Source organism: Anopheles aquasalis, chromosome 3 (genome assembly GCF_943734665.1).
Source record: "Anopheles aquasalis chromosome 3, idAnoAquaMG_Q_19, whole genome shotgun sequence".
NCBI classification, from domain to species: Eukaryota; Metazoa; Arthropoda; class Insecta; order Diptera; family Culicidae; genus Anopheles; species Anopheles aquasalis.
In genome coordinates, this window is record NC_064878.1 from 8,768,586 (window position 1) to 8,795,220 (window position 26,635).

The 26,635-nt window shown below is 50.2% G+C and overlaps 2 protein-coding genes across 10 annotated transcripts in view; both read right to left on the minus strand.

The window, feature by feature from the left end:
* Positions 1–8,390, minus strand: part of LOC126577456 (MAP/microtubule affinity-regulating kinase 3-like) — a 52,141-nt gene extending 43,751 nt beyond the window's left edge. For 4 of the 9 annotated variants that reach the window (XM_050239092.1, XM_050239091.1, XM_050239086.1 and 1 more), the window contains exon 1: positions 8,042–8,390. The gene's annotated coding sequence lies outside the window, so the exon portion shown is untranslated. Of the gene's footprint in view, positions 1–8,017 lie in introns of all 9 variants that reach the window. The other 5 variants (XM_050239090.1, XM_050239097.1, XM_050239099.1 and 2 more) reach the window with 2 other exon arrangements.
* The window catches only part of LOC126577458 (uncharacterized), a 46,895-nt gene that overhangs the window by 12,958 nt on the left and 7,302 nt on the right, over positions 1–26,635 (minus strand). The window contains exon 2 of the mRNA XM_050239109.1: positions 17,521–18,542. Coding sequence (XP_050095066.1) covers positions 17,521–17,688 — 168 coding nt within the window. The 5' untranslated portion in view covers positions 17,689–18,542. The remainder of the gene's footprint in view (positions 1–17,520; positions 18,543–26,635) is intronic.

A 26,635-nucleotide genomic window follows, 5' to 3' on the forward strand; every position in this document is an offset into this window, starting at 1 on the left:
CCATTTCGATCTGCATCAGTGATGACGCTGAGGAGCAGAGGATGCTGGGGTTGCTAGGATTGACCTAGATTCGGAACACGCGAACAAACCATAGCATTTGATTTTTATGCTTCACGAGACGAGATAAATGATGACGGGAGAGAGAGAGAGAGAGAGAGAGAGAGAGAGAGTGAAGGAGACGGCCGAACGATGATTTATCTCGCTTTCGTCATCGACATCGCCATCGCCATCACTGTTGTGTTATGTCGTTCCGAAAATGTCCGCATCTTGCTGCTGCTGCTGTTAATGCTGGACTCTGGACTGGCGCCATTAGATCTAGATCCTGGGGCGGGGTGTGGTAGGAAAATGGCGAGTTTTCCGACCAATTAACACGCTGCTCAGAGTGTAACTAAAACCAGCGATCAGCGTCACTACTTCCCCCCCACCCGGAATTTGTTTATCCAGGCGCGAGAACCTCTCTCTCTCTCTCTCTCTCTCTCTGTCTGGCTCCACCAAGCGCGCGCTTGTGTATTGATCTCCGTTGTATTGTGAGCATTAACATTTCAATTAAGTTTCTGTGTGCCCCACACACGCGGGTGGCGCGCTCGCTCTCTCACAATTAACGTGATGTGATGGGGCTCTACCACCTACCAGTCCTCCCTCCTGTTGTCCGGCCAGCCGGAGGGCTGGTTTTTATATAACCAAACCCCCTTAACACCAGGGCCAGGCCGCGTTCGATCGATTTGGCTCCGGCATCCACACGAAAATGGTCGCGACAAGCCACCGCCGTGGTCGCTACAGTCTCCACAGCAACTCTTGGCACTCATAAATCGCGTGGAGGCTTCACGTTTGGGAATTGCAACCAGCACACCATAGGGCCCCCTTTAGTGGGGGATAAGACCAGGCCCAGCAGCAGCAGCAGCAGCTGTAGGTGCTTATTATGAGCTGAGCATGACGATGATGATGATGTTGGCGGTGCCACTGGCTGGTTTGTGGTGATTGCGTAACACATGCGGTACCACCACAGAGAGCGAGAGGTCCCCTTTCGGTTTACAATGCGAAAATGCGGTGTCCGGGGGCTCCGGGAAGCGGACGCGGAGAATAATTGGTGCCGCCAAAGTCATCACACGACGAATGATGATGGCGGTGACTCTCCTGCTGCTGCTGCTGCTGCTGCTGCTGCCCCGGAAGCGTGGCGTGGCGTAAATGACACAGGAAATCGGTTAAAGGCACAAACGCATTGCACAATTGCAGAAACAATTGTTGCCTTCACTGCGTGTTGAAGCGACCGATGATGATCATCCCTTGGTGCTCAGCGGACCAGACCGGCTCACGCTGTCCCCAAAACTAATTTAACTCTCTCGTGTGCAGTGCAGTAGGGCACCAGCGACCTCATATCACGCAAAGATCCCCCCCCCCCCCCCCCCCCAAACAGTGCCCCTCGTCGCGTGCTCGCCTTCTCTCGCTTGTTCGATTCTCGCTACAAAATCCTTTTGGGAAAAGGTGTTGAGGGGATGACAAACATTATGGGGGGCCCGATGGCTCTCTCTCTCTCTCTCTCTCGGGGGATTTAAGACATTTCGAGGGTCAACGCACTCGAGAGGGAAGGATGATGGTACTGCGACTCCGTCGTCACCTTCGGTTGTGTGCAGCAGTCGGTTCATCAAACATTTATAGTGTGTTAGTCCGAGCGCCTCGAGCTGCCGGACGAGGCCAGACGCAGGATGTTTGTGCAAAAATCGTAAAAAAAAAACGAGCGCTTTCGAACGTCGATGCAAGAGTGTTGCGAGAGCGTGAACTCGCTACGCACCGTGAACACCAGGTGTGCCTTGGTCCACTGACGGGTTTTAGTATCATTTCTCTTGAGGTCAACACTGAATGTGCACTGAAATCGCAACTAAATTAAACAACGCAGTGTCTCCATCATCACACCTCCTGAGGAGCATAACGCAAGCGACATTTTATCAATTCATGAACACTGAACATTCTTCTTTGCGCTCTCTACGAGCTCTTAATATATGCCTCTCGGTGGGGCTTAAATATAAATGGGAAAATTAAAAACATCCCACACACCAATACACCACTGCACTCATCCGACTGGCCGTTGGTTGGATTGAAAATTGAAAAATAAGGTAATAAAGGGGAGCAATGTGTCCTCATTTGCTACCGGTCCATTTAATGCAACGACAACAACAACAACAACGGCAAACACAGAACTAAGTGGCAGCGCGGCGCTCTAGTCATCTGCAGCAGCATAATTTGATCGTTATCGATCCGTATTCCGATACGGGAATGGTGTGTGCATGGTGCCAAAAGCGACCACAAGTACCCACTACGGCACACGAAAAAGAGCGATGTGCCAACCCATTTGCCACGATTGGAAATGGGCGGGGGAGATGCTGCAAAATTCGATTCGATCGATGCGCAACCGATACAACAAAGTTCCCGCGTTCTCAGGACTCACAGACTCCACGGATCTTACGGAATGTGTGGGCACGTCTGACAGTGTGTTAGTGTGAAGATTCTTTCGCTCCATAAGAAGTGACATAAATATTTTGGAGGCCATCCAGCAAATACATCGCCCACATCCGGCCCGTTATAGTTAGGAGTTTGGGGGGGTCGGTATAAGCATTTGCATAACTTATTCTCTTCTGGACCGTGGACGTGTGGCAACGACAATGCGGCTACCGTAGCTCCACCACCAATCGGCCATCTCTAGCGGACTGGCCACAGAGAACGTCTCTACAAAACAAACCCCTTGGAGAACAATTTGGCACAATGCCTTTGCTCTCTTTCTGGAAAAAAAGGAACGGGAAACAGGACGGGACATATCTCATTCCTGATGCACCGGGCTGCTAAATGATGATCTAAGGTGATTCCTTCCTTCACTTATCTGGGAGTAGGCGCACAAGGCAAGGAAGTCCAAAGGCTCTTCCAGCAGGAACAGAAGACGCCGAGTCGAGGCCGAGGCCCGGGCACCTGTCGCCCTGCGTTGCTCATCCCCAATGTATGTAACTGGCGAATTGTGGCGACCATAATCAATATAAATAGGCACTAATTGAAACGTTGACAAGACGGCGCGCCAACCAAATGTGGTGAATGTGGCCATCCTCTCCCGGTGGCATCCTCGCACCTCACCACACCAACCTGACACCAATGTTGTGCTCGGTCCGTCCGTCCGTCCGTCCGCCCGTCCATCCGTAGAAGGAAGATAGATTGGCGATAATGATGGTCACCTTCTCTTCCCTCCTTCTCCTCAACCGACCACCTCTTGTGCCGTTTATTGGCTAAACTTTGCACAAAATGGCTGCCTCGCGGTGGTAAAGAACGTTCTTGGCGCACTGAGGCCTCTCTCCTCGTGCTGTTTCGCGGCGCGCGGCGTTCATTCCCAATTCAGGCCAGGGGACAAACTGTCACGCGCGTGTCACGCGGGTGGTTGGTTGACAATGAGATGAAAGAGAGAGAGAGACAGAGAGACGAGGAACGCGAATTGAATCCACTTCACGGCGGGGACGACGACGACGACGACGACTATGGAGCCAAGGGATCACGCGCGTTGCGCCATCTCGCGGCCAAACGAAACTGCGGTGGCCTACGCCGGCCAGTGAGAGCGAACAAGTGTACGTGAATGTGTCTCGCCAAACAATGTGTCGCTTCTTCAATTGGATCCAATTTTCCCGGTTTAGAACCGGGGAGCGGACACGTTGCGACTGCAGCGCGCGCGCACGCGCTCACTTCTTCAAGACTTTTAAAACTTTATGTAAACCGAGCTCTCTGTGGAGTCGAAAGCGATGATTTCAAACCGAAAAAAAGTGCACTGATTGATTCATCTGCCGGCCCAGGTCTGTGTTTTTTCTCCGAATTATCATCCGTCTAATCCCCACAATTAATCGATCATCAATAAACAACCGAACAACCTTTCCTCCTGGAGGTGTGCTGGAGACACAACCAACACACAGAGCAAAGGAGAAAGAAGCAGCCGGAAGGTCGATCCATCGACGGATCCAATAATTGTTTCGCTCATCTTCTCATCTTTCAATTACTCTCGTGACTCGTCCGCGATGTCTATTTTCGCGTGAGTTAATGGCAGAAGAAACGCGAAAACCGCGCCTCACACCGAACCGGTAATAACCGATCCGAATTCGTTGTCTGGGGCGGGGGAGACCTCACAGGCACCGTCTTTTTCTTTTTGCATTTTTGTTGTTCCGTTGGTGGTGTCTGACTTGAAGATGATTTGCTGCTGCTGTGGTGTGCGAGCCACGGTTGCATAATAACACGAGGTGGCGCGACTTTGGCGGCGCAAAGGGGATTGGTTGCTTCCGGTCGGTTCGCGGGTCCATCAACAGTCGCATCTTGTGGAGTTTCGGCACAATTTTTGCTTCGAAAATTACCCACAAAGTGGCTAAGAAAGTGGCATCTGAAATCACGCTCCCAGTGGGGTGGTAATGAGTCAGACGTGCGCGCCGCATCAATCGCGATCGCACGCGTTGTGTGGTGTTGTCCGCGGAATTAAAGCAAAGGAAAAAGGCATGCCACAAGAGCGATGTGCTACGCCCTGAAAGACGCACCAACAACACGATTCTCTAACCATAAAAAAAAACAACAACACCAGAAAAGCGTGCAGCAACTTCAGTTCGCTTGCCCTTTTCCAACAGACAGATCAACACAACACCACCATCGTGTGATCGTAAATCAATTGGAAGGTTTAACACAGCCAGCAACAAACATTAGCTCCACCAGTGCACGGAGTCAGCACAAGCACACATCTCAGAAGAAGATACGAACATCCCCGGGTGAATCATAAAAAAAAAACAAGCGAACGAACACCTCGAACATCCTCTCCGGAGGTCACTACTTGCTGGTGGCGGAACTGACGGAATTATTATGAGTCGCCAATATACTGCCAGCGCCTTTATGGTACACTTTTCAGATTCTTGGAGGAGTTTTGCGTATGAATTCCCTTCTTCCTGTGCCTCTTTCTTGCTGGTGGGCGTGATTTATTGGTCACACAATGCGCAGGGGGTGCGCAATTCCGTGGAGAACCCTTCGCTAGTGACGTCGAGAAAACGACGATAAATCTATCGCGCAGCAACGTCAATGAAACGATGAGTCATAGATGCAATTGTGGATGGCTCTATAGCCTCCGATCTTACTCTCTCTCTCTCTTTCTTTCTACTATTCCTCGGAACAACAAACTGTCTGTGGGAGGCCTCTCTATCGAGAGATATTGAGGATCCGTTGCTGAAGCTACACTATTGCAATGGACGCATTGAACTGGTAGCGGAAACGAAAGAGAGCGCAAAACCAGCGAGGCAGAGCAGCGATCGCGATTCGAAAGGAATGCGCGTACATAGATACACTCTTCTCTTGGGGCGATTATCTAACCAATGGGCTCCAACGTCGTGTACTATGGGCTGACCATTGATCGAAGAAAAGGCAGAGGCAGAGGCATAGGCACACACTAGACACTCTCGTCTTGCAGCGATCGCACCATTTTATGCGCAACGTTGATTACGCGCGTACGAGGAGGAACGTTTGGTATTTGCTCACTACCCGGTGCTGCTGCTGGTGCGCGGCTGATGTGCACCTCTGCAGCATTCCACTCGCTAGGAGGCAGAAAACGGAAAAGAGTTTCACTTGCCACCCATGATGGCGGGGCGGGGCGGGGCGGGTATGTCTTTCGCTCCGACTGCCTGGCCTGCCTGTTCCGTATCTTGGACCACCTATCTCTCTTGGAGTGGGTATTGCAAAGTTCCACACATCCATACATCGTGTGTTTTCATTTGCTTCGATCTTGGGCGTTACGACGACGACGACGACTGACTTCTTAGCGCTAGGGCTCCGCCATCAGCAGATTTCGCTTTCATCGTCCCCCCTTTGGTCCTTTGGTAATTTTCCAGTTCGCTGATTGCTTGGGCGCACCAGTCAGGAGGCCAGGTATTATCAGCCGAGCGCCGATTTGTTGTCCCAATGGGGTGGGAATGCGGGGGGCGGCTTTGAAGTGATTTTACATTTGGAGACTGTGGCGCACAGACTTTCGACTTTGCGCGATCGCGAATGGGAGACGGAATACTTCGGACATCAACGAAGAAGTTGTTGTAGCGGTTGTTGTGGTGGTGGTGGTGGTGGTGGTGGTAGACCCCAGAAGCCCCAGGTGAAGAACCGGTTTCGTACAAGTTTAGGTCCCTCTCTCACCTCTCCTCTCTACTGAATCTTTCTGCGTATCTTACGAATTCCCTGCCCAAAAATTCCGAAACTGATCAAGAAGGGTATTATATCTGAGACAACCTAGGATCCGACTCCCAAAAAAGGCGGTTTTTTTGGTCGAGGGGAGGGGGGGCTGACTTTTGGGAAAGTGGATGCAAATCTACTCTTAAAACAGAGGCTGTGCCTGTGGCTGGTTGGTTGGTTGGTTTTGGGATTATTGGTTTGGTGAGCTGTGAGCGAGCGAACGATCTTCACGATTCCTCTTGATTATACGGCGACGCAGCGCCATTTGAGCAGGTTAATGGCAGGGAGGAAGTGTCTCTCTATCTCTCTCTCTCTCTCTTTCGTTGATTCTGCAGGACGTGGCATGGCTTGTGGCTGGGACGGAAACCGGGGACAGCTGCTTCGGTGTTTGATTTCACGATTTTCGGAAACGGAATAATCACTTTCGGGGGATATTTGAAATGACACCATGGATACGCGCGACTGAAGGGCGGTTTGATGGACACAAACACAAGCACTTTAGTTTAGAGGATGTCGATTCCCCGGGCACTCCAAAATTTAAGGGCATCCAGGGGTCCTCCACGGATCACTTTCACCTGGGACACCTCATACCGATCTTTGACGCCGAACGAACACAATCCTCGGCACACACGCTTGGTTCCATTGGTTCATCTGACGTCGCGGTCCGCGAGTTGAAGACATTCTCTAACCAAAAGGGGACGACGATGATGATGACGGCAACTTTGCGACATCATACACCACACGCGCACAGAGTTTGTGTTGTGGTCGTGGTTCTTTGATTGCAAAATGGCAATAAAGTGCGCGACCTCCCCGCCCCCCGCGGGAACAACACAGCACCATGGAGGAGGAGATAACTAATTTAAATATTTGCTGATTAAAATTTCAATCGTTTTAATTAAAAGCAAACACCACACTACCTCTCTCCATACGTTTTGAGAGGGACGTTGTTTCATGTAGTGCCACGGACAGGACGACAACAAATACACACTAGAATAGAATAGAGATTGTTTCCTTTTGGATATTTCTGTGAACGACGACGACGACGACGATGAGGTAACTCCTTCTGTCACTCTAGAGGTCGCAAGGTGTTGCACCACGAGAACCGTGAGGCTGGATCATCTCAACCACGCGTTACAGCCACCCACCCTCGTTATTTTGCTCAATCGCGATCGGTTTGACGTGACGTTTTGATGGTTACCACTCCTACAACTCGGGGTAGAGCCAGCTCCGCGCACCACAGCGATGTATTACGCATCACCAAACACACAACGATCGTCGATCGGTCGCCACACCGTGCCGCCATTCACACGACGAGGGCGGCTCGATATGAAACGATCACCATCACACCACAAGCGCCTCTCGCTGGAGACACCAACAGACCGACCCGGGGTCCAGTAAATTGAATTAATCTCTTCTGGCCACTGTAGTAAGGCACACAAAGCATTCCCCGAGTAGCGCCCGCGCGCGTGTGGTCGTTCGCGTTCTTTTGCACAAAGCGCGATCAGGCCGCCCCCTCTCTCGAGAACTTTGTATGCTGGGGATCGCTAACACAGTCACATAGACGAGCGCACACACGGTAGTCATCCAATGATCATGATCGCACCACAGAGCTGGGAAGCCAGTAAACCGGAACGTACGCATTCCTCGCACTGGACTCTCTAACTGATCTTCAGTGAGGTCTGGGGGCCATAAGGGAGGATTGATCATTACAAAAACATCCTTTCCATCACACAATGAGGACTACAGAACACCAGCACCAAGTAACAGGACACACTCAGGGGTGGTCAAGGGTGATTAGCTGACTCACGCTCTAATCAATCACAAATCTTACGCGCTAACACTCCAACTGGTCTTTCCCGCTCGCCAGCCCGCCCGGTTCCTTCCGTTTCGGAAGACCAACCGGCAATCGGCGGTGGCGAATGTGCGCGACGAACTAAAAAAAGACCGCTGCTGTTGCTGCTGATACGAAACTGAAACTGAAACTGGAACTGAACTAAAGCGCGAAGCGAGACCGCTAGTCCGTCCGCGCCTTCGGAAGAACAGAAGAAACAGGATGAGAGGTGTGCGCGCGTGTGGCCACACCAAGTGCCGCGGCGACTTCTACTAAAAATCGGCTTCTACTAAAAATTTTGTCAGCCGTTCGCAACGCGAGACGCGACCGTGGGGCCGACTCGACGACAACGGGGTCTCTCAGCTGTCGGTCGTGTCGGGTGTCGTGTACTCTCTCGCGAATGGCCATGCGTACGGCCGCGGTTCGTGCAATTCACCGGATCAATTCCCTGCAGGACGGGTGCGTTCACGGGATGAACACTGACAGTCGTTGAAAAAATGTGGATTGCTATCCAGTTGCATATAATCCGGACCAGCATGGATAGGTTTTGTAAAATTCTCTTCCCTTTTTTACTTCATAGGAATAGGAGAATTGATAATTGACATCCTCTTTCTTGTGTGATAACTCCTATTTAATGAGAAATAATATAAAAATAGCATTATTGATACGAACATGATTTTCTCTCAAAATAATGCTTTAGATTTGATTGAATAACCACTGTAGTTTTTGTCAGTAAAGGAAATAAGTTCCTTGGGCAAATGTCGAAGTTTTGTTGAGCTTACGAGCAGACAGGAGTGAAAATCTGGGCAATTTTGCTTGTTTGTGTCGAATTAATTCCACAGGATGGACTGGATAAACCCCGGATCTTAATGCTATAATCGACATGATCTTACTAAACGCAAAAGTAGTGAACATGCGAATGGATTTTCCCCATTCAAGTATCTGCGATGCGTCTAATGTTCAAATAAGCATGAAAATCTGTCACTGACTGTAAAACCGAACCAGGCGCTTCGTGTCACCTCGATTCTCTTCGCTCTTCTGCTGCTCTCACGACGAATTCTCGGAGACTCCGACACGCACTCTTTGTACTCTCTTGCTGTATGTTTCCACTTTCATCGAGCCGCTCCCCGTATTCGCCATTCAACCAGCAGCAAAACATGGAAACATGGATCATGCAAAAGGTGGAGCGCCCGAGAGCGAGCATTCTCTCAACTGACCCCACCTGCTGCCGCGAATAAAAAGAGTTGATTCTCACGCGCTCTCAGATACCGCGGTTGGGGAGGTGCCGCAGTGTTGCCAAACCAAAAGACCGCTCTGCAGATACAAGGCTGACATCATCCGAATTTTGCTGGTGTTTTGAGCTGTTCAACTCTGACATTACTCCGCCGTTAGAGAAAAGTTGGAGCCACCCGGACCAGCGCGCTGGTTCAGGGAATGGTTACAATTGAATCATGCAAAGCATAAATTATGCTTGCACGCACAAAGAATGCGCGACCATCATTAGTTTCCGATCATATCGCGACAACTTCCTGCCTGCTTTTGTGGTGGTAACCATCCCCCACCTCGGAAAAGGTATGCCTGGGTATCGACGAACCCTAGCTGTCGTTGGTGTCAATGGACGGCTGTCCGCTACATGCGCAGCATTATTTCATTCTAACCGTGTGCCTGTGTGTGCACCACCGGCAGCTCATTTACAGCATAAGGTCAGGTCGCATATTTATTCGGTTTTGGGCATTCGGCCCGACGAGAACTCTCACCAACTCGACGGTACTCGTCTAGAGAACGTATAGTCCCCGCTGGTTGCTGTCGGCACCAACCGAAACGTAAATTATAGGGCCTCTCTTTTCTCTCTGCTAGGCAGGCTAGAGCTAAGCCACGTCCCAAAAGGGCACAGGTATAAAAATGGGACATCCGCTTGAAGCGCCTCGCTCGCCACCCCCTCTCGGGAGAGATACGAGCGTATGCGACATGCCTGTCTAGTGGAATACGAAACACAGCGAAAGAATGTCGCCACAGCAGCGCGCCTACCGCCGCTGAAGTAGAAGAAGTTGCCAAAGAATGCTATCACGTGTACAGCAAAGAAAGAAGCAGAAGCACACATCAAAACAAACACGCTTCCGGGACAACCGTGGAGTGGTATGGTTGCGCGGACAACATCATCGCTAATCGCAAGAAGCCAACGACAGAGATTACACCGGTCGCTGCGGCACCACACGTTGGAGTAGAGGGCAACCCCTTCTTGCTACATTCGTTTCTTCCGCAATTTGTTTTTAACATTTCGGGCCAGTGCCAGTACCATTTTTACACTTTCTGCGATTCTCGTTGCGCGCTGGTGTTGTTTTGGAAAAAAATTCCACCTGGCAATAAATTCATTCTTATCGTGGCTTATCGCGTGGAGAGCACACACGATAGGATACAGATAGGCCACCAACTTCTTTTTAAAAACTCTCCATGCGTTTGCAAATGGATGCCGCACTGTCTTGGCGTATGGTGACAAAAATAGGAGCGTAAACAACGGCAGTGCAACGTGGCACCGTGTTGCTTACTTAACGAGGAACGGGGCTGCTAAATCATCATCTCATATGCGCTTAAACTATACTAGAACCCGTTAACTGAAATCGCGCCGCGTATGGATCACGTGTCGCACGAGTAACGACTTCTGGACCGAAGGACTCCAGTGCGGGACTCAGTTCTTAAGCCACCGGCACTTGGGAACGTGTCGCGCTTCGAGACGGGTGAGGAGCGTGCGCACGAGCGCGTTCAGAGTGTCTACGATGAGTCGCGCTATCTTAAATAATTTATAACCATTAAGTTAGCGGACAACGTGCACACCATCCCACGTCACGAGTATGTGGGAGAGATCTGTCTGTCTGTCTGCCCTCCCCACTCCACACTCTCGCCACTCCGAAAGTTCCGTTGGATCGGATCAACCACCGCGGCGGCACTAGCGGCTTCTTTTCGGGTTTCTTTTGGCACTTGATTGAATCAGCTGACAGAGGCACGGCCGGCGGTAACGCATCCTCGGGGCCAATTACTTGCGGCTGATTATTTATGGCCTTTACGGCCACTTTTGGAACCGGGACGACGTGCTGCTGTGAAGCCGTGCACGTGAACTCGGTTTTTTCGGTGGTAGCGACAAGTGTAGATGATCCCACAAGTGTAGATGATCCCACTAGCCAGGCCAGGCGTACGCAACAGGCACAGACGCACACTCGCTGTTGTCGCTGTCTGGACGCTGTGCCAAGAATAGGATCAATGGCGCGCTTAAAGAGCATTTCAAGGCTAGAGAGTGTGGGCCGCGAAGAACAGAATGAAACCGCCAAATGCGTTCGCTCGCTCCTTTGCCTTGAGTTCAATTGTAGTTCACATTCCAGGCCGAGTAACTGGACTGTAGGTTTCGGAGAAGGGCTAATCTCAACGTTGGCAACGCTACAGATATGTAGATCCGGCTGTCTTGAGCAATCAGATCGTCGCATCAGTCGCGCTCGTGCTAATATACACGCCAATTAGACCACTGGTCATTTAGTAGTGCCAATAAGATATCTCGCCTCTGCAGTCCTCGCATCGGTTGTTGTCAAAAGCCATCCACACCAGTAGAAACTGGTGCGTGCGTGCGTGCGTGGAGAATCCTCTGCGACCTCAACACTGTGTGGCCGTCATCGTCGTCCCCTCCAATGACGTGCAAATACACTAATTCACCTGCTGCTGCTGCTGGTGCTGTTTGCACTTCTAATTTGCATGTTTTGATTTGCACTCTCATAACAGTGAAACCGCGACCACAAACACACGGGGCGGCGGCCACGGTTATCTCGCTTGGCTGCTGGTTCTTTGGCAGAAAACATTTCTTTCTGTGTGAAGAGACCACGCATACAGAGGTCTCCCCTTTCCTTTCGTCACAACGCGCCACCGTTAACACGTGAGTGTACACAGTACTGTGTCGTCAGTAGAGTACCAATTTAGTGTATAGTTTGAGCGATATTTCCGGCAAACAGTTGCTAAAAATATGGATCACCTGACGTTCATAAGCCAGCACATATCGGCAATTAGTAGCAGCTACTAACTTAACGCAAAGAAGCGCTGAGTACAAAAGCTCCTAAAGAGCATTGCACGAACTCTCCACAACAAAATCCCCTGAATGTAGACCATCCAGTACACCAGCAGCAGCTCACACGGCTCACGCTACGCCGCTCACCTGCTCACGCTCGTTGATGAGCCACCGCACCGCAAAAGGCGTAAAGGTAAAGTGGCGAGCCGGGAGGAAAACAAACAGTAAAATGAACTAGAAACAGCCAAGCCACCCCAATGTTGCACCCATACATACAGCCTTCTCTCTCCAGCGTGACTCATAAGACCACGGAGCGCGTTTATTAATGGACGCCAGCCACGGAGAGATCTCGCCTCCAGATCGCACCTCAGGTGCAACAACCAGCCGGATAGGGGTGGAAGATGATCGCGAGGTCCAGTGAGATCAATCCACCACGTGTCTGCGAGAGATCGTTGCATAGATTGCATGGTGTGGATAGTATCATCTCTGGGCAATTAATCACGTCGATGCTCAACTGTTGCCGTAGGTGTTGCGCTAACGTCTTCTTCCCATGAAGGGGATTACGCTTTGGATGACTCATCCTCCCATGTACAACAAACCTGTTCCACAGTTGTGTCTCTCTTTGCTCTCTCTCTCTCGCTCTCTTCCTCTCTTTCAGGGTCATCGATCGGTTTCCAGTGCTTTTGCTCGATCATCCACACACCAACCAGGGAGCGCACCACCCTTCCTTCCTTCCTTTCCACCACCGCCGGCAGCACAAAAAAACCGGAGTTTGGAGAGGAGAGCTTTGCTCTCGAGAGGAGTTTTTTTTGGAGAAATTTCGTTCACGTTTCAACTTTCGGGACCAAAAATGGTCAACGATCGACAGCGGCCATAGCAACAACAACTACGATCATTACTTAGCTCCATCACGCCGTGGTGATCTGGTTTTTTATTATTTTTTTTTGTTCCCCCGTGCTCTTTGTCTCTGCTGCTATCGCTGCACTATATGTTGACCAAATGATGCGTACGAAGGAAGCTGGCTAAAGATAAACCGCCCCAGAGAAAGACAAATATTTCATCGGTTTTCACGTTTCAACCGTATCGCTCTGGCATAAACAGAAGAGCGCCGGATGGTGGTGCCGTGGATCCGGAGAGTCTCACGTACCGAGGCGCATACGGTATAAACATAGCAAATACACGGTACACGACTCTCTTTCCAGGAAACGCCGGCAAGATCCAAAAACTGTGACAAAGCTGACGTTTTTTTTTGTCATGACTGTGGGATGTTCGCGAGGATTCTCGCTTAATCTGGAGAGAAAGAGAAGATCTCCTGCTTGCTGGTAGAGGATCTCGAGCAGGATCTCGACAGTTGCGTTGCATAATAAAATGTGCAACCTTGCTATTCCAGGGTTTTTGGGATTCCCTCTGACTCAGACTAGAGGACACCACACGTTCGATGCCATTTTTGGAAACTTCAGTAACTATGCCAAACGCATGTATCCTTAACTTACGGTATAAATGGATGCAAAACACCCAAGAGTTAGCCAGGAATGTGCAAATGAAACCAATTAAAGTCTAGCTGCAGAGAGAGGACAGGAATTCGGAATGTGTCACCACCACCGAGGATCCGAATTCGACGGAAATTCGAGCACCAAACTAAACCATCCTCCGATTTCTTCTCAGTAGTAGCTCTTACTTCTAGCGTGCGAAGAACCATGCTACTACCAGCTAGCAAAGGTGTGTAACAGCAGGCGCACTGTTTGCTCTTTTCACCTCTCGTACACATTCGCGGCCTGTCAGAGGCTGATGCGCGATGCTGTCAGAGGCATCGCTCAACTCGCATCCTCTCTCTGTTCCTCTCTTTGCGCTGCTACCGCTGCTGCTGCTGCGACGATGGATTGGCCGTCTACTAAAAAGACGATGGGAACCGCACAAAAATGTGCGAGCGTAAAAAGTTTTAAAAATAACCTCCGCAGAAAAACTCATCCTACAACTCGCGAGCGAGCGAGCGCGCGCGCCAGTCCCCAAAAGAACACAACATGGCCTCGAGGGGGGGGCCGTCCATCCCTTCTTCTCTCCGGCCTAGTCTATTCTCTAGCACAAGACGAAAACACGGCCGCACAGGCCGTGGAGGAGAAGCAGGAAGTTTTTGGGCGAAACACACATATTCAAGGTTAGTAAATCATCGCCAGGTATATAGATGCCTCGGAGGTTGCACATCAGAGTAGAGCGCAAGCATGTGAGACGAGTATTGGGAATACTAGGCAGCCAGAGGGAATACCTTGGACTACAAGGGGTGATGCAGCTCGTTGATGTTGGTTTATAATCTGATTTAGAATCGCCAGTAAAGAACGTTTTGCAGACCAACATGGTGCTGCAGTTGTCTGCGTCTCTTAACACTGTTTTAGTGCATTTGTGTCCTGCAGCAAACAAGCAGCAGCAGTGGCAGAGACGACACCCTAAGCGAATGTCGACTTCGTCTGTACCAAGAATTATAGTCTCGAGGGTGCAGCATTTCTTGGCGCACGAGACGCCAACGTTGGAGTAGCTATCGCTCCACTATCGCGCCTCTAACAGCTGCCATCCTTTACCATCATTGCTTGTTGAAGTTTTGGCCGTTCTGTGCTCAGCCAGTTTAAGAACCATAAAACACCAAGCCATCCCCTGCTTCTCCACCAGCTCGGGCGCATAAAGACGGTGACAATGAAAAAGCTTTCATTCTCGCACCAGTCATCCGCCACCGCGGCATCATTTATCTCCTTTCCAGCGGGGATCATCTCACTCTCTCGTGCAAGCGCCCACCATGCAGCTCTTGGCCATGTTTTACAATTTCGGTTAAAACTCCACCAACATTCTACCGGCCGCGGGCTACATAATCCCGGCCAGCGCACTCGGTGTCCATGGTGGCAACATCCATTTATGATGAATATTTAATGAGTGCGCCTAAGAGTTCTTAAGTGGTTCGCGGGAGCTCCGGTGGTGGTGGTGCATCACAACCACCCATCACACCCGGGGCTCGGTACAATCGAAAGTCTTGGGCCGCTGCTTCATTATGTAGCGCGCCACACGCCAACGACAACGACGGAAGAGGGAGAAAATGCCATCAAGTCCCTCGAAATCTAAATAACAACCAACAACAACCGCATTGCGACTTCTTAGTGCTGTGCTTCGGAGCTCGGTTTGCGAGCGAGAGTCCTCCAGACGAAGAGTACACCACCGGGCTGAGTTGTGTTACGTTGTCTGTCGCCACGGAGTACGGGGACAAAAGGGACGAAATAGAACAGAACACAAGTTGGTAGGTTCTAAATAACTTCTCACACTGAAGACCGTATAGCGAGGTAGAGCGAGCGCGTGGCGTTGCGCTTCCTGCATTCTCGACTAGATACACTCGACTAGGTGCACTCCAGTCCACCTTTGAGTTATGCAAATACTCGTCGCCTGTTCGCTTCGCGAGCCTGTCTGCCTATGAAATATGAATGCATTTCGCATGCTCACACCACGACTCAGGCAGAGAGCCTCCAGAAGCAGGAAGAAAACACGTGAAAGTCACATAACTCCTGGTGGAGCAACAATAAACATCCAAAGACACTCCTCTTTCGTGCTCGGCCTTCGCAATCATTATGGTCGGTTGCGGAGTGCCCCTTGTCCCCGTGCCGGATGGACATTACACCGATTGCAATCGTTACATATTGACTGGCAACAGGCACTCAGAAGGGAGTATCCTTCGAGGTCGAAGGGGAAAAAAGGATCTAGAGCGATAGTGATGATAACTTCATCACATCAAGCTTCTCCTCCTGTGTGCCCGTAGATGTTCCTATCAATCTCAATGAAACTTTGCTGCCCTCGGATTTACCCTGGCCATAACAGGACGGACGGGGCCTAGCAGCGACACGTGGCTCAAGCACGCGCACTCAAACTCCTGCCTACTTCCTTCTTGGCACAAAATGAATGGCAGCATCCGCAAGGTCCCGCGCGGCAGGCTCGGCGTGTGTTTAGCTATTCACACAAAACCAAACGACACGACCGTGAGCAGCGCCCCGCTAGCTGGCTGGCTGGCTGGCTGACTGGGCAAGGATTTATTTACGATACGCCATTACGCGACAGCAGGGAGAGAAGCTTTTCTAGTGTTCCAGCTGCCCGCCTAAGACGGGGATGATTATTTTTCCTTTCGTTTTTGCTTCTTGCGACGACTTCTCGCCATTCTGGTGCTGCTGCTCTTCCCTTCCACTGAGAAGATTGATGGAGCTACGTGTTTGCGTACGAGAATCCTGAAACGCTAATGCTGTACGTGGGTAAGCTACCACAGCACTGTTTCGTGCATTATTGATTTGCCGCTTCTTAAGGGAATGTGGAAAAAGGATACGGCGACAGGACAGGGCGCGGTGTTGTAAGACGTGCCCTGAGAGGGAGTTTCCTGTGGTTTCACCACATTTCCTGTCCAACACAGACTAGCAGCGTAGTTGTGCTAGTCCTTGAATGTATCAGAAGAAGCTGATGTAGAGACGAAAGGTACCCCGAAGTACATGTACACTACACATACATCAGCAAATTTAACATCATTTGTAGCAAGAAGTTTCGCGGAAGTTCCTTTTTTGAAACCAATTTCCCAAAATGTCGATGATACACTATCTAGACCGGGTGGGGGCAGGGCGATTGATTGACGACCGACGACGGATACTATCGAGGAAACCAGACAGTCCCTTTTTTCGTTTATCCAAGATCGCGACAAGGATATACCGATTGGCCGGTGGGCCGGATAATCATATTCAAGGTAATCCCCATACAGCAGTGTTCCGTGACAAACTGCAGTTTTGCTGTGTTGTGCGCTCACGAATCAGATCGAAACCGGTACGAACTGTACGAAGAAAACATTTCTGTGACCCCAACCTATCACCCTCCCCTCCCAAAAAACGGACACGAAACGGCCACATATCGAAGCGGTAAGATATTGACAAAGACAAAAAAAAATTACATGGAAATACAGTTTAGGGAGATTGGTGCGGCCGTAACCGTAACATACGGCTATTGACAGAAGCAAATGGAATGGAAAAGTAAACATTACGTGAGGTGGAGAGAATGATCCCACATTTAGTGGCCTTGGCGGGGCCACTGGGAGGGTACGACGACGATGACACAGGACGAGACGAGATCACGGTACAGAGCTTTTAATGCTCACCTAATTTATAAGCGGACACAAACACGCATACATAAAATCTTAAAGGGTCCATAGCACCAACAGTTGACCCTTCCCTAAAAACGCCCACAAATGATGCGCAGCGCGCAAAGACGTCCACACATCCCACATGATGATACGCAGCATCAGCTTGCTGAACCCTGCCCGCCCGCAAACGAAGAAAAAGCGCCGAAATGAGGTGGGTACAAAAAAGGGAATGGTTTACGAAAGTAGTAAAGTAGTTTACGATCTCCTCGCCGGCGGCTGGTGCACACTTACCCGGCTGGTGGACGAACGGATCGATTTGCTGCCGGCCGAGTTGCTGTGCGAATGGGATTTCGGTTCCATCTGGGCCGCACACTGGACCGGGGTGCCACTGTTGGTGATGTGGTCGGCCGGCAGCGTTTCCGGCACCGTTTGGAGCGTCGTTCGCATCGTGGCCGACATCGTCGTCGTGATGGTGATTGAATCGGTGCCTGGGGTGAGGTCGGTGTCGTGTTGCTGGCTGGTTTCTGCTGGAAAAATCCTTCTCGACGACGATGACGGCGCGGTACTCCCGGGGGTACGCACGCTCTACTTTAAGCTTACTTTAGCTTTTACCTAAAACACGCACATACACAAACACACCCACACGGAGACACACAGACACGCACGCACGCACGCAAACACACAGGCGCACTGTTTCGGGAGGGGGGTCTTGGATCTTGGTACCGCCGCCTTAGTGCACTTGGCCACAACGTATTGCTCACAACGACAATCAACTCACTACCACGCTAAGTAACTGGAAGCCATCGGTGGTTTTATGCTTCTTGGAGCTCACGCTAGCTCACGGTTTTCACTAGCTCGGTAAAAGCTTCTGCATCTGCGCCGGTACTGAACCACAGAAAAGCTCGCCTGGATTCTTGCTGGATCACCACCACGGCACACGGATCACGACGGACGCGCGGAAAAGAGAAGCAAAGCTACTTCAGCAGCCTTTGCCCCGAGAGATCATTTACGTGCTTTTCGATGGATTTCGCCAAACCGTGTTCCATCATCGGAGCTCCGCACAACGTTTCCGACCAACTACGGAACAGGAGCAGGGATGAGTGGAAGGTTGGCTGGGTTAGTTGGGTGTGTAGTCTCTGGTGCGCGTCGATGCTCGACGATGAAGTCCGTTGGCGTAGCTGCCTTTACTGCTGCTACATCTGAGGTTGAAGGACTTTTTGGCCAATTCCTGCACTGGAAGGAAGACCTTGCTGCTGCTGCTGCTGCTGCTGCTGCTTTACTTTATACGGTCTGTGACGGCCACATGTACACATCTGCTAAAACGATCGATGGAGAATGTGAATAAATTATTGATTAGTAAAGGGAAGCTTTTCTTAGTTTTCGGTGGATTGACAACTGTAATAACGGGACCCAAATCCGGGGCAACAGAGCACGGTAACCCGGGAAACGAGCTTCGCCACTTCAAAGGACCGATCGATCGATCGATCGTACCGTTGAAATGGCTTTTTCCATTGGAGAACGACGGGTTACACACGTTAGTATCAGCATATCAACCTCGACCGCACAAACCAAACCCAAACCGCAAGGATAACGACGAAACAGCAGCAAATCAATCCCGCAAGACCGCAAGCCTGGCTGCCAAGGTAATTTCCTAGGTCCTTCCGAGAAGCCAGTGCGCGCTTTTCCTCCTCCTCCATCTTCGGGGCATCATGGGTAAAAGGATATCCGCGAATCGATTATTAAATCGAATCGAATCCAACTACTTCTCCTCCCCCTCAGTCATGGTTTAGTAATCCAAAAGGCACTCGTTGTGCGAGCATCTAGCTTCGATCCTTTTCGCTGTTCTCGTGGGAATCCGGACAGCTGTCCAATGCTGAGACCGATAGCTAGGGCTCGTGCCGGTAAGGTCCTGGTGGTTTATGTTTCTGTCTTCTCAGCGCACAACAATAGACACAAACCACTGACCACCCAGAGTAGGCTCAATGTTTAAAAAGGATTCCGCGCCTGAAACCGCAACCACAACATCATGGCAGCAACGACGACGACGGCCACGACAACGATGAATGCTTGAACGCAACCCGGAAGCCTGGAATAGAAAGAGAAGAAAAGAAAACAATTAGTTTCTAAAGGTCACAGAGCGCATGAAAGGATAATAAACCGAGCGAGAACGAGAATCAATGCCTGATGACAGGCCGAGAATAACGATGGTGGCCGGTCGGTTGCCGGTCACCGCAGTCATCGGATATTGATTGAGAAATCTTCCAGGAATGAAAACATTAGAAATTCGTCATCCGGTTGTCTACACACAGCTGCCGCCGTTCCCAAAAGTAATCTCATCATATTTGACGTTTCGATTCGATGGATGCTTATGAATTTTAGGTTTCTCTGGCCGGCACACCACCATCAATTCTATCAGGCGGAACCTACAAACCTACGGACAAAGTAGAACAACTGGCAAGGAAGCCAACCAAGTGTCGACACTAGAGTAAGGCAAGGCCAGTGGTTGTCATATTTTCACACCGATGAGGAGGTGAGCGTTCGATCGGTTCGGCTTGGATGGAGGCTTTTACGGGGACGACCAACACGCTTGCCATGCCATGTGCCCACTGGAGCAACACAAAAGTCCATGCTTGACAAAATTATCACACAGAGAGCGAACCGGCGACCGCGACCACGATCGACCACCCGATGGGCCAAAAGCTTTTAGTTTGGGGGTCAGGAAAAGAAAACACGAAGTAACGCGCTCTTTTCTCCTTCGACACTTTGTGCGGCCGATATTGATTGACATCAAGCCTGGGAGAGTGGATGGACACAAGTGGAAACGGGAAATCGATTCCGGGGGCACTTGATTATCGGGTTCGAGATATTTGATTAGCAACTTCTTTCCTCCTCCTTCTCCTCGTCCAGTTCAGCAGGGCAGAGTGATGGTTTCAGCGTCGCCATCATCATGCCATGGACTAACGTCACTCCGCGCGGCTGATATTCAGAACCAGAAGCTCCTCACTAGGTCAGGTTACACGCTGCTGCTGCCGCTGCTGCTGCTGCTTCTGCGTTGTGTGCTATTCCCTGGCGCTTCTTCCCTGTAGTCTGACATTCAAAACCAACCATTCGTGTATACAGAGTGTAAGCAGAGAAGTTGTGGGCCACCTACCAAACCATCTCATTATCATTACCGAGAGGAGGACGACGATAGCCAGAAGGCGGCCATCGGGTAGGGTAGTTCGTTGTTGGCATTAGAGTAAGCTACTAAATACAGTGAGTCAGTCAGCATGTTAAACACAATGCACATGACTAACTGTCATACAGTACCCTGTCCCTGTGGAGAGAAATATGGAGAATATTCCGAGTTGACCACCGGAAAAAGGTTCACAACAAAGAGACTCTCTCTTGTGTTCTCCTGTGCCTCCAATCCGAATTATTCGTCGGCATTCATTTGGAAACTTGGCGAATTCTAAAGAATCTAAAAATAATCTGTCCATTTTCTACCACGGCCTCCGGATTGTCGCTACATCCTTCCCTCCTCGCGTGGTAAAAGTACACGGCCCCTACCCTTACATCGTTGAAGCCATTCACGCTTCAGAGCTTATCTTAGCTCGAGCGAATCATACACACCCACTCCTCGTGGCCTCGCGGCCATCATATCGTGTTTCGTTGTTGAGTGAAGGAAGAGTCACTTGAGTCACACTTCGGCAAAGGAATCATACATTCTCTTTCACCATCGATGTTCGGCTCCTAAGAACTCGAATAGATCCGAATACACCCCGTCGGTTGCTCCATATATTGACCTTGGATGGACGGATTCGGAGCTCTCTTCCTCCGAGAAATACGATTCGCAAAAAATTCGATTCAGTGTCGCCTCGTCAACCCCCCCAGGGGGGCTGGAGTTGTGTCAAGCGTAACGCGCGCCTCCACACGTAACGCTATCATCAACAGACCGCTCCTCTTCACACCCTCTCTCTCTCTCTCGCTCTTTAAATCCATATCGTCTAGTCCGAGTCCGAGTGGATATGGTATTAAGGGCCCTACCGGGCCCCCCTGCCCTGGCCAATATATATGCTGAAAACGCGAACACTGAATCGAATCGAGGCCGTTTCATTCCAGTGCACATATGGCCACTACTGTGTGTGGCGTGGCGTGTTCCAATATCGCTTCAACGAGCTTTGCGCAGAGCAGGTTAGGAGGTAGAGCTCCCTCTGTAGGCAGCAGCAGCAGGAGGTCAACACCGTTAGTTAGTACCCGCCATCGCCGAACCGAACTACACTCCACTGTGTCCCCTGTGTGGGCTGACTGGCTGACAAACTGATTGGATTAAGAGATCATGCTCAAGTAAAATACCGAAGTTCATTTACGGTTTCGAACCGGAAGGGACCATGATTTGGCTTATAGTGCCTGGCTGGCCGTCCGGGTCCAGCACAGAACGAACGACGGAACGGTGGAATGGGACTACCGGATCGACCGGATTATCGATGGTTCTTACTACGCGCGCGGCGAGGATTACGCAAGACGCAACCCGCGGGGTGGCCCGCAGGATAAGGATATTTACCGAGCGTAATTGCATGAAATTTCTATTAGATAAAGCAGCGCGCTGCAGGCAAGGCGTGAAAAGGGTTCTCCAACGACGTCCACGACGCAATCATCCACGCAAGGCTGCAGCTAAGCGACTTTTCTACTACCTTTCCTCTAGAACCTGCCCACTGGAAAGGGGCCAACGCTATTGATTTCAGTGTACCAGAGACCAGAGCATGGCGATTGATTTGCACTTCTGCAAGAGTCTTCTACAACGCCACCGCCGACAGAAAGCCGATCTGAAGAGCCTTTCGACAATGTTTGCCTTTAACGCTGTGCTGCACGAGCTGGTGCGAAGGCAGAGCACGCACCATAAAAGTGTTGGAGTTTTCAGGATAAGTACCCCGCACACTCTTCGACAGAAGCTGCTCGCCTCGTCGCGGTCACGCCCCAATGGCTGCATCAAAATTGATTTTTAACCATTTTTCCTCGTTGTCGTCGTTCCATTTGGATTAATAATTCATCAGCAGATCGCAGGCGCTAGCAGTGGGTACAGTGGGAAGAGAAGAAACCTTTCCGCTTCCTCCTCCAGTTGCCTGTAAGGCCTGTGGCCTTAACCTTTGGTAGAAGAAGTTATAAAACCAGCGAAATGTCTGAATGCAGAACGGCACAACAATCACTTCGAGTAATAGTTGCTTCCTTTGCTATAAGGAATACACAACATTCGCATTCGCGTGAATTGTAAGCAACTTTCGGAAATGTTTCCGAGTCAGAGAGACCCCTCGCTCAGTTTTGGCGAACACCTTTCCAGATGCCCCAGAAGGATAGAAGGATGGTGCAGCAAGAAGAAAGGCTTGAAAATTAAACCCCGAATTGAAACGCTCAAGCACAAATGGTGCAACATTTTAATTACTGAGAACACACCAACGCCAAACGTGCTGTGCTGGTGCTGCTGCTACTGCTGCGTCTTACCGTTTGTAGTATTTATGGCATGCGCGGTTCCTTCTGCCTTTACGATGCCCCCGGTTGAAGCACCATCACGTGCCAAATAGCTGTCGCTGTCGTGCCAAATGGGAACCGGCCGCGAGCCGGTACGCGAGCGAGCACTGAGTGTGGCGCCGGCAATGAGATTATCCAAGAAAGTCACGCCAATCAAATGGCTTTCGTGGTGGACGGAGACGGACCAAGCAGAGGGCGCAACGCATATGAATCGCACGTGAGCCACGCACAGCACATGATGAGCTTCTCAACGTTGTGTGAGCGCCAAAAAACGAAAAGTAGAAGTTTTGATATCCCAGACTGTAATGCTCAAATATCTGGTGAACATTTCGGTAGAATTCGTATCAAATGCGCACGGTACAACCATCGCCATCGGTGAAGTTATCAACGAACATCCATTTGTCATTTATTATCTCATTTCCCGCCATTTTAAGTGTACGTTCCCTTCGTGGGTTTAGGGATGAGGAAAGTAGAAAAAAAAATGTAAAAATTCAAATCCACTCTGTAGGCAGGTTAGCGCTGCTGTTGGGGGCAAGGTGAATGGTCTACCGTGCTAGCCACAGACCAGGGGAGACCACCACCACCAGGGCTGTCTTTTGGCAATCCATATTTGGGACTAACGGCCGGCGAAGGCGGTCACTAGTGACTCCAACGCACTCTCTATCCGGCCACACCGCGTTTCGTGCACACAAAACAGGTTGTTTGGTTGTCGTGGTTATGGTTCATATGGAGAACGCGGTGTTGTAATGTGGCACGGCCGGTCCTCTGCTAGACAACCGGGGGTTTGGACCCGTATTAGAGCCAAATCGGGCAATCGGAACTGGTCACTACCATAAGGCGTCCTCTAGGCGTAAAGCGAAAAGCTAAAACGGCCACGGCAGAAATACATTTCAATAACATCATCGCGCAAGGTCCCCGAAAAGCTGTAATTTCATCAACGCAAAAGGGAATTTGGTTATTTCAAGACAGCGCGAAGGTTACGCACTTCCAAACACACTAATGCGGCAACAAATTGTACCGGACCCCGTCTTCAGGGAAGGCAGTCACATCTTAAAGACTTTCACCTTCAACACCGGACGCTGACGGTTATAGACATTTGTAGGGCCAATTCTGGACGGTAGTACGCAATAAAGTATCGTAAAATGAGTTGAGTTAAATAAATATGCCACTCGACAATTACTCACTAAATTGGTAGGAACACTTTTTTATGATTTGATATTAATAAAAAAAAAGGAGATAATCCTCGGAACTTGTTAAAGAAGGTAATCGTATTGAAAGACACGATAGACAAACATTGCAAATGAAATAAAAAAAAAATGTTTAAATGCTTTAGAAGTAACAATTTGAAGCATAATGAAGCGCCTTGGACGATCAACAAAAATCCCTTATGTCGACTTCCCTGTACTAGCAGGAAGCTGCAAAAAGAGTGGAGAGCTAATTGTTTGTTTTTCCTCGATAAGAAAGTGCAACAGCTTCCCTCCTGTGCACCTAGCAATAGGTCCAGTAATCAATCGATATCTTTCCCATGTAGCTGGTTGCGCACCGTCGTGTTGACACCACTGATTAGGATTGTCAGCTTCCCCGCTTTATCCTCTGCCAACGTTTCCTGTCGCTAGTGAGCTGTCTCTTATAAATAACCGTCCATCGCAAACCAACAATCCAAAGGGTTGGAGAGTGATTGGTTGATCAATGCTGCGCACGATCCGCGTGAAAAACAACCCCGATACAGGTAGTGATCGTCGTCGTTACACTCCAAGCCATCCGTCGTTGTCGTTTCCGGTTACAAATGTCTTTCTCTACAGCGAGCGCGACATTGTAAATCGGTCCACCATCGAGTCCCGGCGATGTGTTGCGACGATGCCGCTTGTTGCCGCTCGACGAACTCGAGCTTCTTTGCTTCCGTCTCCTGTTGGGGTTCAAACACTCACTAATAAGCTGTTCAAACAGGATTTTTGTTTCGTTTCACAATTTACCCGAACACTTAGCACCGGCACTGTTTACCGGCCACAACAACATCATCATCAGCAGCAGCAGCAACAGCATCAAACGCCGGTGTGGTCGAGTTAGAAGAGCTGTCTGTGCATCTCAGGGACCATGGGGATCACATTTCACGCAGCCGGTTCTCTGCCAGGGCTTCGGAAAGATGCAACAGCCGCCATTTTGGTTCACGGTCTTTCACAGGTGTTTTCACCATGGCCTGGCGCCTCTGTTACCGAGCTGCAGTTTTCTCATTCGTAATCTTGCGCTGCTGCTGCCACCAGACGCCGCTTTTTCTTGCACAAGACATGACACCGCGTGTGCAGGCCGGCCGCGCGAACCCGGTTTCCGGTCATCATCATCAACATCGCCATCGTCGTGACCGCGCGACCACGGGAGCTCGTGAAAGCTTTAGAAAGCTTCCGTCCGGAGGACCATTGCATTCGTGCAAAAAGGGTAGCAAAATCTTCGTCTACTTCTCTCCATCTTTTTTACACTCGCTTGGTGCATATCCCAAGACAGATAGCCAGACAGACAAGACACCTCTGGGCTGCTGCCAGCAACGGATGCAGCGCAGAGCGAAGCGAACCGGGAAACGAAGGAAAACGGTCATCCATCCCTCTCGTCATCTTCAAAGCTAATGCTGGTGGTGGTGGTGGTGGTGGTTGTACAGCTGCAGCAGCAGCCGCTTTTATCACAGCGCTCTCTCACACCGAAACGCTGGGAAAACTAGTTTGATGGATTCAACGAACCGCAGCTGCTGTGGCAGCGATGCTGCTGCTGCTGCTGCTACTGCTGCTACTGCATTGCTAACGTCACCTCGACGAGTTGGAGCATCACCAACCGGCCTCTGTGTGTGCGCGTGTCTCTCATACAGACACATTTTACTTTTTCTCCAGCAGACACTATCTGCCTTCAATTAAGGTTTTTCCACTTTGGATGGATTTTCCGGTTGGATGGGAGAGTGGGTGTGTGCGATGCATTTTTAAGGCCCCCGGATACGAATTGACCCCAAGGGGTCACACATGTAGGCGACATGTTACTGAAAGTGTTTTCCCAGGAATATAGGATAATCCTAAAGGAATAGAGGCATAAACTGAATCTAAACGATTGTAGAGAAAGCTATTACCAACTTCATCATGGTGCAGAATATCAGAAAGCTGCAAGAACTGGGATATTATTGATTCTTCGAATGCTGAAATGCATTTCCTGGATAAATTGCTTGATCTAGACTAGCGAATTAACAAGCTATATCACCTATAATCTCATTCCAAACACTTAATGGACGATTCTCCAAACAATTGAACTTTTTTAAACCAAAACAAGGTTGTCAATCGGTCAACTGTAGCCAAAATGCACCATCAGCACTATCAATTCCCTCTTCCTACGGCCAAATGGAGCGATTCAAACCGCTCTAGCTGCGTTTTACACTCAACATGACAGTCATTGCCGGCTGCGAGTTCATCGAAGACTCTGAAGTGCGTTCTATTATGCGATACCAAGGGAGGGGCATCGCATCCATGCATTTATGCTCTAATCGAACAACCCTTCGGCATCGACAGACGTAGCCAGTCGCCCAGTTTGTACTAAGTTAGCTGCCAGTCGGATAAAGAAATGGGGCAAGGCGCACTCGACGAACAGGTTGTTGGAGCTTACAACGTCCCAATCGTATCACTTTCCCACCAAAAACCAGCTTTTGCGCCGGAGACCGCCGATGTTGCTGAATGGTTGCTAGTCGTACCTGAACTTGCGGTTAACCTGGCCGGCTCCCCACCTTGGCTGTGCCTGGACAGAAGCGATAATCAAAACCGCAGCACCGTAATATTGACAACTTCAGCGGCCGTGCGTCGTCGCCAGCGTCCTCATGTTGCCCTGTTTGTTACGCGATTGCGGTCTCCGTGGCGATGTTTTTGACCGAAAACAC